We start from the raw sequence: 20,212 nt of genomic DNA, 5'->3' as shown, positions 1-20,212 counted from the left end.
TCATCTCTTTTGATCTTTGAAATTTTCACCCAATTTCAGTTTAAGTACTCTATTAATAAAATTTAGATTACATTTGGTTTCATTGGAATCATCTTGTATTTGTTTTGAAGAATTCTCTTGCATAGATTACATTTGCATAGCTACAATTCTCATTTTCACAACAACAAAGGAAATTGTGCATAGATTAAATTTGCACAATTTTCAAGGGAATTATGCATAGATTACATTGCATGGTTTGGCATCTTTTAGGGCTTTGAATTGAATTGGAATAGTGAAATTCAAAGATCTAGTTAGGAAGTTCTTTGTTTGTTGCATCATTGTTTGTTTCTTCCTTCCCGTAGATAGATCTTCATTCAAAGAAAAAAATTTCTTTTCATCATGTTAGTTGCATCATAGGAGTTCAGGTGACATCGTTTTAACTCTTGAAAGTGAAACTTAATTGAAGATCAACTCTAAATTTACTTAATCAATCTAAGGAGCATTTGGAACATTAACGACACACATAGAGGTCTAGGCTAGAGACATGTTCCAGCGTCTTTAAACGTAGGAGCGGTCGTTACTTGTTTGCGTTACATTCTGCGGATAGTCAATATTCCACGTATGTAAGTATATCGGATCATTATCCACGTACACTTGGGTATATCAGATGGCACTCCACATATGAAAAGTATATCGAGATACTTCCTATCGTACAAAACACATTAGGCAACACCACCACGGACTGCGCTTCCACGTACTTCTTGGTATATTTTGGAAGTCCCCTATAGGTTGTTATCCTGCCATAAGGTAACTGAGTTGGTTGCTTTGTTAACTCTGATACACCAGACACAACATTCGGGGAGATTGCTTACACGCATGGGAAACGGTATTCCGCAGTTCACAATGACTTGGTAATCCTTATCTGCCTAGTTACCCCTTGGTTTTATTTTATGTCTTTAATTTCTAAAATTAATCTATCATCGTGGAACAACTCCTTAGTAGATCTTAGGCTGAAACTGATGGCAACAGTTCCCGAGTCTACCAATCAAGGATACCCCTTTGATGGGAATCCTAGTCCTTTTCCTCCTTTTGGAAATGATGGTGCTCCTTGTATGGCTACATTGTCCCTTCCCGGATTTACCATAGGTTTACCGGTGTGGTTGTTTTCAACCTCCTTGGCTCCAAATGCCTCGGTTGCTTCACAACCCATTCCTCCCCCTGAACAACATCAACCTCAAATTGATCCTAAAGTTGACCCTTTGCCTTCTTGGTCAGACTATTCAACAGGTACAAGTCAGTGAACCCATTTATAGCATGCCACAGGTTTTCCTGGGATCAGACAACCTGGTATGAGCTATATCCTAATTATCAAAACAATATGTATCAAGGTGGAATGCAAATGTCAGTGGCCCAACCCATTCCTTCCTATCCTGGATATCTCTCACCAGCAGTTAACCTTCCCCCACAAGGTTACTGAGCTGCCTAGGTGTCGAAGTGGAGTTCCTTTTCTTGTGTCAATCTCATTAAAAAATGAAACAAGGTGTCATGAGTATAGTTCTTTTCTTGTGTCAAGCTCGTTAAAAAATGAAACAAATCCCCCTCCAATCCGAGTCTTCAATTAGATCTCGTAAATGTTGAGTCGAGTCTTTCACTTGATCTCGTAAATGAACCTTCATTCCATTCGCCTATTAGTAACCAGTAATATACTTAGGTGAATGAAATGAAGCTTGGAGGGGCATGTGCCTAGAATTGTGTTATTATGCTAGGAGCATGAAAACCAATCTCAAGCATAGTTTTTCCTTTGTTTCAAGCTTGTGTAAAAATGAAACTACTCTCAAGCATAGTTTTTCCTTTGTTTCAAGCTTGTGTAAAAATGAAACTACTCTCAAGCATAGTTTTCCTTTGTTTCAAGCTTAAATGAAACCGATTTCAAGCATAGTTTCCCATGTTTCAAACTTGTGTAAAAATGAAACCATTCTCATCCTATCCTCTCATGATGACCATTTTTATCAACCTATTTTTGCCAAATGAGCCTTAGTTTTCTCATTCCATCGTCACCATCTGTTTGGTTGATCATACACTTTGACTTGGTTTTTTACCTTTGCCCAAGGAACCGCCGCAATGAGTGGTCTTGTTAGCCTACCTCTTGACCTCTACATGTTTTGAGCAATTCCATCATGACCGGAACTAGTTGCTACCCTTTATACCACTCATTCCTCCAGGTGGAGTCCTCTTTCAGCTCTTTTCAGACTCCCAAAACATGAAAATATTATCGAGCACTTGTCTTTCCGAACTCGGTAAAATAAATGAAAAGACGCGTACTCAATATAAGTTTAACCCTTTTCCAGATTAGGATAGACTATTTACGAAAAAGGAATACTTTAGTCGAACATGACTAAAAGGTTCTCTTGAGTATTGTTTTATGCCTTTTCAGACTCAAGAGACTAAATTTACGAAAAGGAACCTTTGGAGTTTTCTTTTTCGCCTCTTTTTCAAACTCTCTAAACATGAAAAAGAAGTTGAGTTACACCTTCGCTGGACTCGTAAAATCATCAAACAACGTTGGACTTGTCGAACATGACGAGACCGAACCACTCCTTCTTAGGGTTCGTTAAAAATACTCATAAGGATTCATCTGAAGGATGAACTTATAGATCAAGCATATGTTATCCTCCTCAAGCTTGTCAAAAATAAAGAGGTACTGACCAAAAATGGTTGGGGAAATTGGGAAAACAAGGTACTTAACCTATTAATGGCAGTGAGTCGCTCTTGAACATGACACTCTTTCACTTCATCTCTATGATTGTTGGGTTGGGAAATCTGCTTGCCTCTTTGGTTAATCACACCATATCAAAAGCCTCCGCAATCGGTTTTGGGTCAATGCTGCCAACTCCATAAAGTGTCACCGATATGTTCAAGAGAAGTCCTTCAGTTGCTACCTTCTACAATACTCTTAAGCCTTCATTCATGTCTGTCGTTCCTGAACCAGCTCTACATCAACATCATTTTGTCTCAAATCTTGATACCCGTTTCGTGTCGTTGATGAGGCAGCTCTACATCAACATCATTTTGTCTCAAGTCTTGATACCCGTTTCGTGTCGTTGATGAGGGATACATCAAGGCCCTCCTGCGACAAGTCGCTTCCTGTAGACATCAGCTTATTACCCAAGAAGTTGACTTAGAAACTCCCTTTGGTACTTTGGAGCTTGCATACATAAATGGTAAGTTTCCTTGCTCTTGGCAACATGTACTCATCATCGGCCTTCGAACGGAAGATTTTGTGTGGTGTTCAACTTCAGCTCGTCCATTCACACCACATAGATTGTACTATAGTACCTTGAGAACCATTATCATTATCGATGGTTTCTCTCGCATCTGTTAACGGCTTACATCATTCGCCGGTAATCATATGGTGTCTACCATGTTCGACTTAAGCTCATTTCTTCGCATGGTTAGACTCATACTATCGAGTGACGAGGTGGAAGACCCTGGATCTAGTTCCATCCATCCGAGCTATGATTTCAAGATTCATACAAGCTTACCAGTATGATGGCTATGATTGTTCAAACAATCATCCAAGCATGGGTCCGGGTCAAACAATCATCATGATATCATTGCCTGAGCGCGTCCTGCTTAATTGTTCACCTACGTTGGGTGCAAGTTGCATATCTGAGAACCAGCATTGATCAATGCAGGTTGCTCCACTCTACAGATGAGTTAATTCTAGAATTTCGGGAAAATTAAAAAATATTTTCGAATCTTCTCCTTCTAGAAGCTTCTAAGGTGGTTTTAACCATTTACCATGGATAGAGATCTCGAATTCCTATCTGATCCTACTCTAGTGATCTTATCTCTTATCCCTTGAGCTTATCCTCCCTCATAAGTGGATCTCAAGCCTAGATTGGTAAATCCTAAACTACCATGTTTACCCTATAAATTTACTGCCTCCCATGGAGTTTGGGTTGGCTTTTGGAGATTATTTGGTTGGCTTTTGGAGATTGCTAGTGCCCTCATGTTGTTGCTTTGAGCTTAAGGAATCATCATCCATTTTCATTAGGGTTGAGTGTGAAGGTTTGCTTTGTGGCAAGGAAGGACAAGACAATTGGGGAGACATCTACAAAGTCAGCTTCTATATATGGTTGTAACTCTCTCCTTTATTTATTAATACAAAAAGCACTATGTTTTCCTATACTTGTGTTATGCTTATGCTCTTGTATTTCAATGCCATGTTGACTCATTGAATAAATATATTGGATTATGCTATGTGGATATTGTAGTTCCTTTGCTTGTTTTAGTCATTGTTGCAGGTTCCATTTATAGCGCGTGGAGCTAGGATTGGAGCTTACAAGCAAAGAGAAGAGGACTTGCTATAGATTCCAGGTAGGTCTCTTTTCTGTATTCCAATCTCTTTAAGGAAAACATTGATTCTTTTTGTCCTCTGTTGTTCTAGATCAGACCACTAGATCAAGGGAGCTCATTTTTGTCCACAAAAGTGAATTTTCCATATTACATTGAGTAAGCTTCCCAAGAATGCTTCAAGTGTAGAGTCCTTTTGAATGGAGCTAGGGTCTTTGAGGTCTTCTTCTTATTCAAGGTGTTATTCCTTGTAGATGATATGATCCTTGTGATGAGATGGATAGTCCTCCTTGATGCTTCTTAGTTCTCCTTGATGATATTCTTGTGCTTGACCCTTATGTCTTCTTCTTTAAAGGAATGATCTTCAAGCTGCCTTTCCTTGTTGTTGTCACCTTAGCTTTGATACCATGTTGAGAAATCTTGGGAAACTTGATTAGGGTGATTTCTCTTATTTTGATAATTGCTTCTAATTTTCTTTTACTTAATTTGATATACTTGTAGTTAACTTCTTATCTTGATTATTTTGGTGTTATTTATCATCAAATAGCTACCAAACAATGAAGATCAATGAAACAAGAGGACACAAAATGTAGGCTACAAGCCAGGGCCAAAACCTCTCCTCTTGAGAGGAAAACCCACAAGAATTCTTCTCTTCGTATAGAATCTTCAAATGTCGAATTCCAAGACGTAGGACCCTTGACAAAGATCCCTCAAAGACCAAGTCAAACCTCTTCTTGATTAAGTAGCTTCTCACAAAGTCAACCCAAATCAAACTTGCTTCCCAGCAGCTACAACCTCTCCTTCGACAACAATTATGGACCTACAATTTCTGACTGTGATTATCGACCTTCCTGCAGAAACCCTAACTCGCACGTGTGGTGGGAATATGGTGGAATAGGTCTCTTTTATCCTTCGCTTGATGAGTTTCCTCTTCCTTGAAAATTCGACCTGCAAACTTAATCTTTTTCATGCATGATTTTGGCCTTCAATATGACTACAATTTTTGGTCTTGCTGCTACAACAAATGCCCTACTTTTCTCGCACATGTGAAGGATTTATAGCCCAGAAACTCAAATTTTGGTTTCTTCTTTTGTCTCCTTCATTCTCCTTTTTCGCTCCTTATAGGTCTCTTTTTCTTCCTTGATCGAACTTGTTGGATGCTCTTTCAAATGAGGTCGGGCTTCTATATATATAGGCTTCTTGTGAGGTTGAGCAACGCTTTCATGAGGCTGACTTGTCACTTTGTAGGTCGGCTTGTTGCAACTAGGCCAACTTGATCTTGGAGGGTCTTTATGACTCAAATTGACTTACATAAATTTTCTTTACATGATACAATATGCCAAATGGGGTCTTTCATATATGACGATGACTCAATTGACTTCTTGACTCTATGACAAACCCTAGAAGCACTCAATGGGTGCTTGACCTACAAATAAAATTGACCTTGAGCATGAAACCCATGCTTACAAAAGAAATAATAATAATAATTTTTCTTTCTTTTCACAATACACAAGAATCAAGAGTACATTTCATATTTATGAAGTCCGAACCTAGTTACTTATTTCAACAATAATGTCCCATCTTATAACAATGATAACACTCTACTTTAGATAGGTCAATCTTCTTCTTCGGTCCTTTAAACTTCTTGCTTGCTACCTTTTTTTCGTAGTGAGCGGAATATGCATTGGATGTGGTGTTCTCTTCATCTTCCTTTTTATTGTTTGCTAATGAGATGCGAGCTTCTTCTTGACTACATGCATTCCACATTTCTTCAAAAGATGGCGTTTATTTCCAACTGCTAATTGCTGATGCAAAGGCACTCCAAGATTTTGGTATTCCTAGTAGTACAACAATCACAAGCTCTTTATCTAGTGTGACTTCATCAATAGGTTGGAGCTCATCTCTTATTCTGGAGATTCTTACAAAATAGGAAGATAAAGTATCATCTTTTGTCATCTTTATTGTTCTTAGTTCATTTTTGAGACTAGTTATTTGTCCAATGTTCTTGATGGTGAATAGTTTGGAGAGAGCTTCATACATCCCTTTTGCAGTATCTATATTGGATATGTAGGGGATTAAGTTATCCTTCACTCCATCTACAATTAGATTCATGGCCAAGATGTTTGTTTCCTTGTACTTTTCCTTTCCTGCATCGTCTGAGGGTTCCTTGTACTTTTCCTTTCCTGCATCATCTGAGGGTTCCTTGACTTTTCCTAGTACAAAATCCAATACTTTGTGTTTTGCAAGGATATAATCTATCCTCTTCTTCCATGCTCTATAGTTGGTGGCTCCTAGTTTGTTTTTTGTCTTCATTGATGTGGCCATAATAGTCCTTCCTCTTTTTTATATTGTTCTTCTCCTTATGGTCTACTTTGAAACCTTATCTTAACCCTTTTCTCAATAGATCGTCAAGCTGCCTTTTTTTTCTCTTCTTTCACCTTAGCTCTGATCCCATGTTAGAAAATCAGAAAGGGAGAAAGATTTTCTTATGTTGATAATTACTTGTGATATTCTTGTATTCTTATTAGATTTCTTTATGTTCTTCTTTATCATCTTCTCATCAAGCTATCATCGTACCAAAAGCATGAAGATCAATGATACCAGAAGTAGGCACTCAACCAAGGCTAAAACCCCTATGTAGGGGCAAACCAAGTCAAACTCTTCCACTAATAGATTCAAATCAAATTAAGACAGACCAAGACCTTTGACTAGACCAAAAGACCTTCCTCACTCCACCAAGTCAGCCTTCCAATATGATAATGCAAACTTCAGTAGTCTACTCTCGCCAACCAGCTTCAATCCAGCTGCTACACAGAATTTCGGCCCTCCATCTTCCAAATTTTCGGCCTCCCTACAATTTTGAAATTTTCGGCCCTTCTGCAACCCAGAAACTTCACACGTGTGGCAATAGAGAGAAATTCGACTTACTTTTGCTTGAAAGAGGTTTCCTTCTTCTTCGTTGGGACTTTCTCCTCCTTCTTAGGTATTTCGCTCTCCTTTTTCTCCTCTTGCAACTGCAGATCGACTTGCTTGTCTTGTGCTCCAAATGAGGTCGAGTTGTTCCCTATATATAGTGGTTTGAGGCTTCTGTTGAGGCCGATTTGTCCTTAATGAGGCCGACTTGTCTTCTTTGAGGCCGACTTGGTGGAGGAGTTATTTGAATCATTTTACATTATAATAATTTTCTTTCTTGACAAATAAATCCCAAGAAGGGTTTATTACATGATGACATGGACTAGGACTTATGACATTAACCCTAGAAGCCTAAAATGGAGGCTTTGACCTAAAATCAAAATAATAAAACATGAAACCCATGCTTAATAAATAATTTTCTTTTATAAATAAATTTCTTTTTCTTTCTTTTGATAAATACAATTATGAAGACCGACACTAGTTACATCCTTCAACAAGGTGAATCGGTATTTCACTTTTTCTTACAATTTAGTATCAAAACCATTAATCAATAACATCACACCAAAGGAACACAAGATACATATGAATAAGATATCTATATTACAAGGGAAGTTACAACTTCCCGTTTACCAACTACAACTATAAGGACTACAACCCCAAGATATTTACCAGCCACTACCGAAAGGAGCTACAAACCCTGGTTTACCAGCATCCATTGGAACGAGGCGGCAACCTCCTAAAGGAAGCTACAACTTCCTTCCCTAGCTCCACCCTTCAATCAGTTGCTTTAGATATGCCTTAAAACAGACCTCAGATTGTGCTTTTAGTAGCTCAGATCTCCCTCAGAAACTTTGCCTCAGAAAATACTGTTGATCTGCCTCAAAAGGTAACTCGAATCTACTTCAAGACTTCTACAAGGATGACATCATGGTCTGCTCCAAACTTCTACAAGAATGACTTCAAGATCTGCTCCAAACTGCTACAACAATAACTTCAAGATATGCTCCAAACTTCTACAAGAATAACTTCAACATATGCTCCAAACCTCTACAAGAATAACTTCAATATTTGCTCCAAACTTCTACAAGAATAACTTCAAGATATGCTTCAAACTTCTACAAGAGTGATGCCAAAAATAACTTCAAAAATTGTGGCAAAATCCCTTAAAAATGTGCCAAAAGTGTTGGATGGTGTTGTCATTGAAGTCAACCCTTGGGTTTGAATTCGAATAAAACATCAATCATTGATGTCGAACAGTTAATGAATGCTTCTTATATTTGTCCGGATTACATCAAGTTGAAAGCTCCACTGTTGGATGGTTGAAAACCCTAAGTTCTAGGTTTGGGTTCCCTAGACTAAGGACATACCCCAAACTTGTTAGAGGTTTTCGAAGTGGAAAATCATGGAGTTTACCTTAGAGATCCTCATCATTAGATTCTCCTTGTCAAGATGTTTCCAGTGGTATGTGAAATGCCCCGAGTGGCCTTTTGGTTTGAGATATATTTAAGTTTGAATTTGATGACCCCAGTTTCTAGGCTAAAACCCCAAGGGGTGGTGAAATGGCATACTTTCAATGGTTGTTGGGCATTAGACATCAAGCGTGAGCATTCTTTAGTGTATTTTATGGAGCAATTTACTTAAGGAAGGCATCACAAATATTGTGTACCTATGAGACGCATCCTACATTCATTTAAGAATAAATGACCTCATCCATAAGGCAAGGGCCTCCTTTTACTAGGGCTTAAGATAACCAAACAGTGGTGGTTAATTGAATAAGTCAACATTATTAAAAGATGTTTAGGCTCCTTCGTCTCCTCCAATGCTCACTCATGAAGCCCCTCTGAGCAAATCAAATTATCCCTGCCTGTCGCAACTAAAATCAAATTTCTGCTCTGCCACTCATACTACCTGACTAGGGTCTGCGCAGTCCCTAGAAAAATTGTGTTGTTGCTCCCTCTGAACAACAATTTAGACATCGAACACTAGCTATCCTGCAAAGAAAATATTGGCAAAAATAATCTAAAGGAAATTACCCTCAATCCAAGCAATCCCGACACTTAATTGATTTAACAATTTATTTGCCCACACAAACAACGAATAATTCTCTACTGCAATTTTCACCAAATTAAATTATGTGGAAGATAAACTGGAAACTGAGAAATATTCTGGCACACACACATCAAAATTGACACAGCTATTTTTGGACAAAAGTCCCCGAAAAAACCCAACTTGAGAAAACCGGTGCAGCAACTGAGGGTTTTATATTATTATGCAGCAGTGAATTAATCTTAGTACAATCTGGATGTCAAATAATGGCTATCCTACAAATAAAATATTGGCAAAAATAATCCGAGGGAAATTACCCTCACTCCAAGCAATCCCGTCACTTAACTACTACTACAAGTCGTTCAACTAGGTTGCGCAGGATTTGCGTCAACCTGAAGCTGCCTGCCACACGTGCTACTCGAATCGACTGCTAATCAAGTCATCTTGCCTGCTGCTAACTCGAAAAACGCTTCTCCGACACTCTGGAACCTCTGCCCGACCTCTGGAACCCAATGAAGCCTTTGTGTAGCTTCTTGGAGTAATTTTGGTCTTTATCTGTAATGCACTTCACCGGATCTGGAAAACTTGCTCCAACCTCACTGTCTTTGCCCCTCTTTGTCTCTGCTTTCCTACTAAAGGTCGAACTCTTCCAACAATGTTGGCTCTTTGAAAAAATCCTTAAAAAATCAAACTCTCCAAGGAAATAGAACTCTTTGTGGTTCTCCCAAGTGTGTTCTCCATCTACCCATCAACTTCTTCTTATAATCTTTTGTTATACCTCCAAAGGCCAAGATTAAAACTTAATCAAGGGCCCAGATTAATTCCATGTCGATCTATGTGAGTTTTTAGATGATTCACACCTTATCTCAATTAATTCTGATTAATTAACCCCTTCTCCTAAGTTTAGACTTGAGAAATAATTAAAAATAGGATAATAATCTAATTGAGACACTTCTAGGTGGAATTTCCAAAAACGATTTATGGGTTATGGAGAACTCCTGTGTTTTAGCCTCTCCACAAAGTTGACACTAGAACACCTCCGACGCTACACAAACTAACACCATCAGAGTCAAGCAGGATGCCCCCTCTCACTAACCCACTTCGGGATTTATATTAATGACCTAGAGTCTTTCCTACATGAGCACATCCAGGAAGGGGATGGTTGTCTTCTACAGCAAGTGTTGATTTCGCTCCTCATTTTTGCCAATGACTTGGTGTTGTTGGCTTCTTCTCATAAGGGACTACAAAGATAGACTGATGCACTGTCCAAAATCTGTGATCTTCAACAATTGACAGTCAACTTGTGTAAAACCAAGGTTTTGGTCTTCAATGCATTGAAGAGATCTCATACAAACTTACACTTCCACTATTGAGGCTTTGAGATTGAGATCACCACAACTTACACCTACTTGGGGATACAGTTCATAGGACCTCGTTTTGATATGCGACCGGCGCTCCAGTGCCGGCTCAGTAAAGGATATGGTTCCCTAACCCTCATTGAGACACTTCTAGGTGGAATTTCCAGAAACTATTTATGGGTTATGGAGAACTCCTGTGTTTTAGCCTCTCCACAAAGTTAACACTAGAACACCTCCGATGCTACAAAAACTAACACCATCGGAGTCAAGCAGGGTGCCCCCTCTCACTAACCCACTTCGGGATTTATATTAATGACCTAGAGTCTTTCCTACATGAGCACATCCAGGAAGGGGATGGTTGTCTTCTACAGCAAGTGTTGATTTCGCTCCTCATTTTTGCCAATGACTTGGTCTTGTTGGCTTCCTCTCATAAGGGACTACAAAGATAGACCGATGCACTGTCCAAAATCTGTGATCTTCAACAATTGACAGTCAACCTATGTAAAACCAAGGTTTTGGTCTTCAATGCATTGAAGAGATCTCATACAAACTTACACTTACACTATCGAGGCTTTGAGATTGAGATCACCACAATTTACACCTACTTGGGAATACAGTTCATAGGACCTCGTTTTGATATGCGACCGACGCTCCAGCCCCAGCTCAATAAAGGATATGGTTCCCTTACCCTCATTGGGAGACAATGTTTTCAAAATCAGTTTCAAGGTATCTCATCCAAACTTCACCTCATGGAGGCACTTATTAGGCCCACAGTTCTCTATGGCTCTGAAGTTTGGGTACCGAGCTTGTTGCACACAAATTGGACCATCCTAGAGAGAGTCTAAACCCTGCTTCTTAAATGCATCATCCATTGTAGATAGACAATTTCACAACCCCATTATTCAAGCAAAGTTCGGTGTCCACACATTTTGCCTCAAGATCATTTTCTGTTTGGTTTTGTTCCTTCATAGAGTCAGTGCTTTCAGAGACCCAGACACTGGGAGGGATAGGTTTCCCTATCTTTCTCTTTGCTCATTGGAGGTTCTTGCCTCAAATCCTCCCTCGTCAGGACATGCTCGAGGTTGGTTCTCAGTGGCATCTCAACTTCTCCAATCACTAACTATCTCCCTAGAGCACCTTCCCCCATTCAGTGTCTCCCCTGATGCATTGAGCCATCTCTTACCAACCCAGCAGGTACTAAACTAGGCCATTAGAGAGGATATCTACAGATTGTACATTCAGACCGCTTGGACCTCACCTTCAATGAGCTTGGGCCCGAAAATGTCCTACCTAGAGAACTTCTAGGAGCTACAAGATGGCATTGTACACACACCGAGATTAGATGCACACGCTAAAGATCTAGTTGGGACAGTTCTGTGTTGGTTCTCATAGACTCTGAATAGAGACGGACCACCATACCACAGCAAGATAGGATTTGCCAACTATGCCACCTACAAGAACCAGAGACAAAGATGCACCTCATTTTTAGGTGCCCCCTATACTATGAGATCAAAGGATGCTATCATTGTCTATATCAAGATTCAAGAGGCTCCCTCTCTACCTTCTTCAGGTACCAAGATCAATGATGCTTAGCACTCTTCATCAAGGAGATTTTCAGCCACAAATCTCAGTACCTACACACCATGCCCTGCCCCGAGATGGCCAGGAGAATCACCTCATACTTTCATGTGGATTCGTAAAACCAGTGCCACAAGCGATGGACATAGGTTCAGAATGCTCCAGATAATAGAAGGGTGAGATCTCAAGTCTCTTCTTAGTCTTCCCCTCCTCAAGATCGACAGATACCACTGAGGCCAATTCAACAATACCGAACCATACATCAGTTTGCAGGTTCTCAAAGCACCAAAGGGACCAACACAAAAAAAAAAAATCAGAAAGGGCACCTTGGAAACGTCCAACTACCTCCCAGTCCTATAGGAGTGGCCAGAGATCTATTCAGAGTTTTTTCCTTTCATCCTCAAATGCTAGGAGTATCCCTCCTTCATACATCCCCCCCAAGATCATACAGCCGGATCCACCACTGGTTTCATGGGACTTCGACAGCAAACCTGTACTTGGTCCGCTTCCCTCACCATCAGCCATCAGACTCAGGAGCCCCTAACATTCTTAGCTCCATTGCCAGATTTTGCCATCTCACTTATTCTCTTTGGACAGGCCACTAATTACTATTATTACCATGCTGCAACTATTGAGTATTTTGAATTATACCACGGATTTTACATACATGTCGCAGCAGCACTACCACTGGTTTCTTTCTCTCTATATGTTATTTTTACCATTTTTCTAGAAGATGTGCTTGCACTCGCACATTGTAGTCATACTGACTGTACTCTTCTTCAGTCCCATTGACCTACTTTTGTGGTCATTTTTTGGACATTAACAAATTTACTTACTTATACGGAGTTTTAAGTTCACTGGTTTACTTTTCCATGTTCAGAATAAACGAAAAATAGTGACAGGTTTGACAGTCAACTATTGAGTTTTGTTATTTGTTTTCTGCAGTATGATTATAAATTGTAGCATTTATTGCAGAGAGCTGTTTTGAGATGTCTTTTTAGTTTAGGTCATTTAGTTTTCTCTAGGAATTATTTTACAGTGCAGAATCTATTTACCATGGAATATTCAACACAACTAAAGAGGTAAGCTTTCAAATACTTGAAGGTTGGTCCACTAACTCCTCTCCAAATACACATTATCCTCACCTAAAAAGGAAAATCTATGTGGAGGATCACATCACTTGATGCCTTGAGACATTTCAAGAAATACTTAAAAGGAAACAATTGAGTTCTATAATGTTGATTCTCAAATGGTTAAATTCAAACAAGCTAGCAAAAACTCTTCAATATTGACAAGAGGGCTATCTCTATAGTCCAAAGATTTGTGTTTTATGTTTTCTCCATAAATCGAGCATTTTTCACTCTTGCTATCAGTAGAAGAATGGGAATTAAAATAGTTGAGGAATTTTTGAAATATTCTCTTGCAAACAACCATGCCTCCTTACCAAGAAGAAAAAAGTAACAATTTTGTTGAATAAGTTAGGTCTACCTTTCTATGGCTCAAGAGATTTGAGAAACTCTAGCAAGGCCCTATTAAGCTTAAGAAGACCTTAATTCTATTTGTAACTTCACCAATCTTAGCCATTGTTCCAAATTTCTAAGATAGGCTTAGCCCCCTTCATATGCCATATCTTGAAGAGCCCATTATCTAAATCTAATAATGGTATCCTAGATCAAAGACAATCTGAATTTAAGCAAACAAGCATAACTTGTATGCAATGGTGTTCAAATTAAGTCAGGTCTCCGCCTTCTTCACTGAACTTGGCCCTTTGTCTGGCAAGACGGCATGGCAACAGCTTACAGCGGCAATGCTATTTCATTTTGTGAAGGAAAATATGGATATTGGTAAACCCAATTACAAGTTTCTTCTACTTGTCATTGGCAACCAAGTTATCTTCACTAACTGTATTATGCAAGTCCCAAACGAAGCAGAAAAGTACAAATAGCACTTGATCCTCTCAAACGGCCAAATACTCAACTGCTCCTTGCCTTGTCGGTAGAATTCCTCCAAGCTAGGGATCCTCTAGAGATATTAAACAAAATGTGTGGGAGCACAAGAAAATCTACAATATATTAGCAAGGCCACCAAATAAACAGATTCTAACAATATGAAGTACCCCACCTTTGCTATAGCCATTCCCCGAATAAGCATGATGATGGTTGGCGTGCTTGCACAAAAGATAATGCCCCCCCGCCATGCACCCATCTGTCTTGTTACTTCCATGTTCAATGCTTCTCTGTTTAGTCAGCCTAGTGATTTCAAACCCTTCGAATCTTTGAGGATCTTTTCGTAATTACATGTGTATCCTTCTAAAAGATGTTTGTCTTAACATCAGTTGATATGGATGTGCTTCCATACCATACTGATGTTACTGTGCCATATTACTAAATAATGAGATCAATATTCAAAATCATAAAAAAGAAATCTGTCTATTTCCTCACGTTTGGGCTGAACTGAGAAATAAGTGTGGCAAAACAGTGGAAGGCTAAAGCTTAGAGATCTTAATATTTGATAAATCTCAAAGCTCTAAGGTAAATAAAAAGTCAGAGAAAACACACGATGATAAATTGTCAAGTTGTTGGCGACCAATCTTCTTAGGTGACTGGGACCATTACTTCAGATAGACACACTCTGCCATCAGTGTTAAGGTTTGTATGGAATGTCCACATTGAAAATCTAAAGGGAAATAAGTTGTAAAAAACCGTTGCTGTCTCTCACCCTTAAATGATTAGTACAGAAGTGCTTCAGCATAATTATATCGTCATCTAAAAGAACCCTTGATCATATAGGTGGTATTGTCCAGCAGACAGGTGTGTATCTAAAAGATGGATTCAAATGAGAAAAACCATAATACAAAGAAAACAGTGTATTTTTAACAATCCAATCATTTCATTAAAATTCTAGCCACTTAAAATGCAACACATAATCTACCCTACCTGTAAAATCTGCAATGCTCTTTCAAGTGCTTCGCAGCTCTTGATAATATCTGGTGATGATTCAGCCATAGCTTCCCGAGAAATATCCACATAAGACAAAGCCATTGCCAACATGACATCCCGTTTGAAGGATTTGGGTAACTGCTCTTGCAAAAGTCTTTGTCCGGCCTGAATAACAACTTCCACTTCTCCAACTTCTTGAAGCAGGCACAGTGCTCCAGGAACCTGCCAACGGATGTAAAACCTTAAAACATGCATAATCATATGTTGACAACAGAATGGTTCTAATTACTACTTTTTGGCCTTTTAAAGTTTCACGTAAATATTTTAGGATATAAGTGAATAAGGGAAGGATGTATAATCACTTTCTGAGTGAATTGGAGCTAGCTGAATTTTCTGTGAAAGTGACTTCTCAGATTTATTCATGTAACTTTCAGGTGATTGCATTCACAATTTTGAAGTTATCAATAAGCAGTCATATTAATGTGAAACAAAATCTTCAACAAGGAATATGACACTTTGTTTTTTACTTTTAGCAAACTTTCAACTAAGAAGGCATCACAAAAACAAAGATCGCAAGGAAGGGGTCCTACAAAGTGCACAGGCACCTCTAAGCATCGTTAGTACCACAGTGAGAGAGGATGCTATCACATCGCCTTGGGGGCTTGCACCACAAAGCCAGCTTCGAAATTGGCAAAGCTTTTGGTACCTGTAGAACTTTATAAAACAACCTACTCTTGCACTTGTTGCCAACTTTAAAACAGATTCTAGCAAAGAACTACCAATAGAACTGCTAACCTGGTCTGCAATGCCAGTAAACCACCATATGGTAGCAGGTGAATTATTATTTAGGTGAGACATAGTGGAAACATCCATCGTGTACACATTTCCATTGCTAGCCCAGAAGCAAAACGAAGATTAAAGGAAAAAAACAAACAAAACAAATCAAAAAAATCTACGAAACACAATAATTCCAGTGTTCAGTACAAGACCACTTTCACCGGGTTGGAAAGAATATCAATTTAACAGAATCCACACCACAGCTTATTGGTTTTTCCAATAGATGAATATTACAATTAGAGACAGGGGGTAGATCAATTGCCCCAACAATGACATGACTCTAAAAAGAGTATTCATGTGTTTATCAGGTAGGTAGCAAGGGGAGGCCAGTCTCAAAATACACATGTGCATGATGATCAATGTAACCTGGATTTAGCAGGTTGGATGACTGCGGCTGTAACATCACTACTCTTGGCCTTCTGCTGGGATAGACAACACAGAGCAGAGAATAGCCACGACATATAACCAAACGCAAAATCACATATTGCTACTATATGTACAGCAAGGTAAAGAAAGATAGATGGTCTCATTAACAATCATGAATGCTAAGAAAGATAGATTGTCTCATTGACAAAATCATGAATGCTACTGTATATGTCTCCTTTTGCTTCTAGGTTTTGTTCAATGGAATCCCAAGCTTTGGCACAATACAGAGCAGAGAACAGCCAAAACACAAAATGAACCAGAAAATCACATATTGATAATGTAAATATGTAGGGAAAGATAGAGAAAGATAGACAGTCCCATTAACAGCAATGAATGCTACTGTATATGTCTCCTTTTGCTTTTGTTCAATGGAATTCTGGCCATTGGCGCAACACAGTGCAGAGAATGGCAACGACATGAAACAAAACGGAATTCACATACCGCTACTGTATATATGTAGAACTAACAGAAATCACGTATTGCGACTGTACGTACCTAAAGATAGGTAGAGAAAGATATATAGTTCCATTAATGGCCAAGAATGCTACTGTATATATGTAAAGTTAGGTAGTGAAAGATAGATAGTTCCATTAATGGCCACAAAATTGCTACTGTATATGTCTCTTTTTGCTTTTGTTCAATGGAATTCCAGCCATTGGCTCCATATCAAATACATATTTATGTCCATTGGGATTAGCCCAGGTGGTTGGGAGGAAGGAATGGAATTCGCCCCGCCCAGGTTCAATTCCCGCAAGTTCAATTCCCACAAGTGACAGTATTATATTGACAGTACTGAAAATATATGTATATTCCTCATATGGAATAAACAGCATTGTACCTGTGAAAATACAGCATTGTAATGAAATTGATGCATATCTGTGAAAATCAGACCTGTGTTTAATTGTCTTCTAGCTATTGTATAATTATGACATCAGGCTGAAGGAGCCTTCAGTCTTCAGCTGCATATATGTAGACCAAACAGAAATCGCATATTGCGACTATATATGTGTAGAGAAAGGTAGATGGTCCCATTAATGGCCATGAATGTTACTGTATATGTCTCCTTTTGCTTTTGCTCAATGGAATCCCAACCATTGGCTCCATAACAAACGAATAGATATATATCAATGGAATTAACGCATACCTGTGTTTATATGTGTTGTAGTTAGTATAATTATAAATCGGGCCTGTGTTTATATGTGTTCTAATTATTGTATAATTATGATATCAAGTGGAAAGAACCTCACTTTTCAGGATTTTCCACCACACACAGAAAAGTGAGTACGATGGCATTTATTTGGTAAACAGTCATACTCAGCCCTCCACAAATCAATCATTGCGTTAGTAAAAGGCCACTGATGTGAACATTTTCATTGACATAGAAATCAAAATATATTGAGACTCATATGTACCATCACCAATTCTCTCAACAAATGTTGGATAGCATTTCTTTCTTTATAAAAGTATAAGAGGGCTTGAACAAAAAAATCCATAAACCTCATAAGCCAAAACCATGAAATATGAAATGAAAACTATAGGCCGGCTTGAACATAAAAAAGCCATAAACCCCAGAAGCCAATACTACGAAATTTGAAATGAAAGTTTAGAACAAACTATAATTACCTTGTTCCAGGGAACCTCCCTCATCAAGGTTTCAGCCTCATTTTCAATGAGCCCCTGGTTGTAATCTCCTCTTGAACGAGGATTCGCCAGCGTGTCACAAGCACTGTGCAGAATCTGCCTGCGACCCGTGAGAGCTTCGTCGCTGTAGCATTCATGGGGAACCCTACGAACTCTTGCCTCGTAAGCTCTCTTTATACCATCCCCCAAGAAATGGGTCTCGGCTCCTAATACCTGCGAAACCATTCAAATTACCCCGTAGATAAATACTCCAATAGACTTATCCAAGATGGTGAAACGGAAGAAAAAAATAAATAATACGTGGGTATACTTGGTAGAAGTCAATTGGGAGAGTAAATTGTCTCTCAGGGGCCAATGTAACAACAGAGCTCGAGTCAGTTGGGTCATTGAAATCCGAAAAAAGCCTGTCTGCCCATTTGCTTGCACTGCATCTCAGTTGTCCGCCCGACAAGCTCCTTCTCCTCCCTTTACTTCTGCTGCTGATGCGGGGAAGATGAAACATTGAATCCGGTCTCCTTGCAATGTTATCTCCATCAGAAAAGTTGGGAAGAAAGCCAAGTCCATGGCAGGGAGCGAACTTGAGGAGTGCCATTGCCAGTCATAACCAGTGTGGAGCTGTGGTGTTATGGATTGAGATAGTGTTGTGCCTCAATTTGCTTGTGGGTTGCTCGGGGCCTCTTCGGACTCGAATCTAACCTAAATTAGAGTGAAAACACTGGAGATCCACGGCTCCACACAAATGCCATCGGTACTTTTCGTTTTGTTGTGAGTGGGCTCTTGCAGCGATCGAATAATTAGCTATCATATCATAAACCAAGACCTAATCTGCACTCTTCGATTAAAATTCAATTTGTCTATTATTTTATTTTCTATTAATGTTTCCGATAATCTTGCAACGGCACAATAAGCGATATTGTTATCATATGCATATATGTGGGTAATTTCGATATCGTAATTAGAGGAATTTGTATATATTTTACACATTATTATATTTTTAGGTTAAAAAATTATTATAGAGTGGATTAAGATTTGTTAATAAGTTTGAAAAGTAAATTTGGGTTGTAGTATTTCTTAAACTTAAAAGTTTATTTTTCTAGGAGGCAAGGAAACATACTAATGGCTCAAGGCCCAAAGGCATCTAGCAAGAGTGAAAGTCTACCCTTTTATGAACCATCAGTAGGTAATTGCACATGGCATGGTTTTCTTTAAATAATAGTGATGAGTTAGTCTACCTTTTTGAATAGCACCTAGTGATAGATGTCTCACTATTGATTTGACAACTCAGTTATGATAGATTTCCCACTATATAAAAAAAAGTTTGAAAGTAATTTTTTTTCTCAAATATCCTCAATGGGGGTGCGAACGGTGAAGGGAATGGTGTGTCGTTGGATGTCGTGCGCCCATTACACTTGTCCCTTCCTCAGCATGGCATGGCATCGAACCGGTGAGAAAAAATGGAGAGGGCACATGATGTCGCATCATTATAAATACATGGTTATTGCACCAGGGTGGTGGAGGTATGTTCATAGCGGGAATGGAGGTGAGAGTCATTCCTCATCCTCCTTCGCATGTTGTCATCTGAGAACAAGTCCTTTGATTTTATGTTTGCATGTTGTTGAGTTTCGACTTGCTAGTGAGGGTATGGTATTATGGTCGCTTTCACCTAGTCTTGAGAGTTTGTGGAGTTGATGTTTGTTGTTTTGTACTTGTACGTTGTAAAGGTTGGGCCTATCTTTGAGTTGGTGGCCATCTGCTCAATTTCGCCCTTTCTAGATAGCAATTCCCAAGATATCTCTTATCCATATACAATTCTTACATTTGGGTGTTGGTATCCTGGTTACATTTCATTGTGGTATTGAAATTGAGGGAATTTATTCTTGGTTATCGAGCTTTGGTACATCAATAAGGTTTTGCTCATACCTCTCTCGTTTTCCTTGTTGGTATACTCTAGGTTTGTGATTTGGGCCATCAATCAGTCAATTCTAGACCTAAGTTGTTTAGACAATCTGGTTTTTGCATTGTTGTTGGTGTTATCTCCTTTTAGCAAGGGGAGAGTAAGTGTTGTTGGTGTGGGCATCTGGAACTTCCAAGAGTTGGATTTGGTATGGATTTAGTTTGTTAGATGTATTGTGTCTATTT

General features: G+C 39.0%; 1 protein-coding gene across 1 annotated transcript in view; it reads right to left on the bottom strand.

Moving 5' to 3' along the window:
- ARC6 (Chaperone DnaJ-domain superfamily protein) overlaps positions 1-18,857 on the bottom strand; it is a 52,683-nt gene extending 33,826 nt beyond the window's left edge. The window contains exons 1-3 of the mRNA XM_089453222.1: positions 18,384-18,857; positions 18,056-18,286; positions 15,167-15,391 (exon numbers count right to left, since the gene is read on the bottom strand). Coding sequence (XP_089309348.1) covers positions 15,167-15,391; positions 18,056-18,286; positions 18,384-18,665 — 738 coding nt within the window. The 5' untranslated portion in view covers positions 18,666-18,857. The remainder of the gene's footprint in view (positions 1-15,166; positions 15,392-18,055; positions 18,287-18,383) is intronic.
- Positions 18,858-20,212: the final 1,355 nt, after the last annotated feature.

The sequence above is a fragment of the Pinus tabuliformis genome, chromosome X, assembly GCF_031772625.1.
Source record: "Pinus tabuliformis cultivar Carrire ecotype Pingquan chromosome X, CPIR1, whole genome shotgun sequence".
Taxonomy (NCBI): Eukaryota; Viridiplantae; Streptophyta; class Pinopsida; order Pinales; family Pinaceae; genus Pinus; species Pinus tabuliformis.
This window is presented reverse-complemented; position numbering and strand designations above follow the sequence as displayed.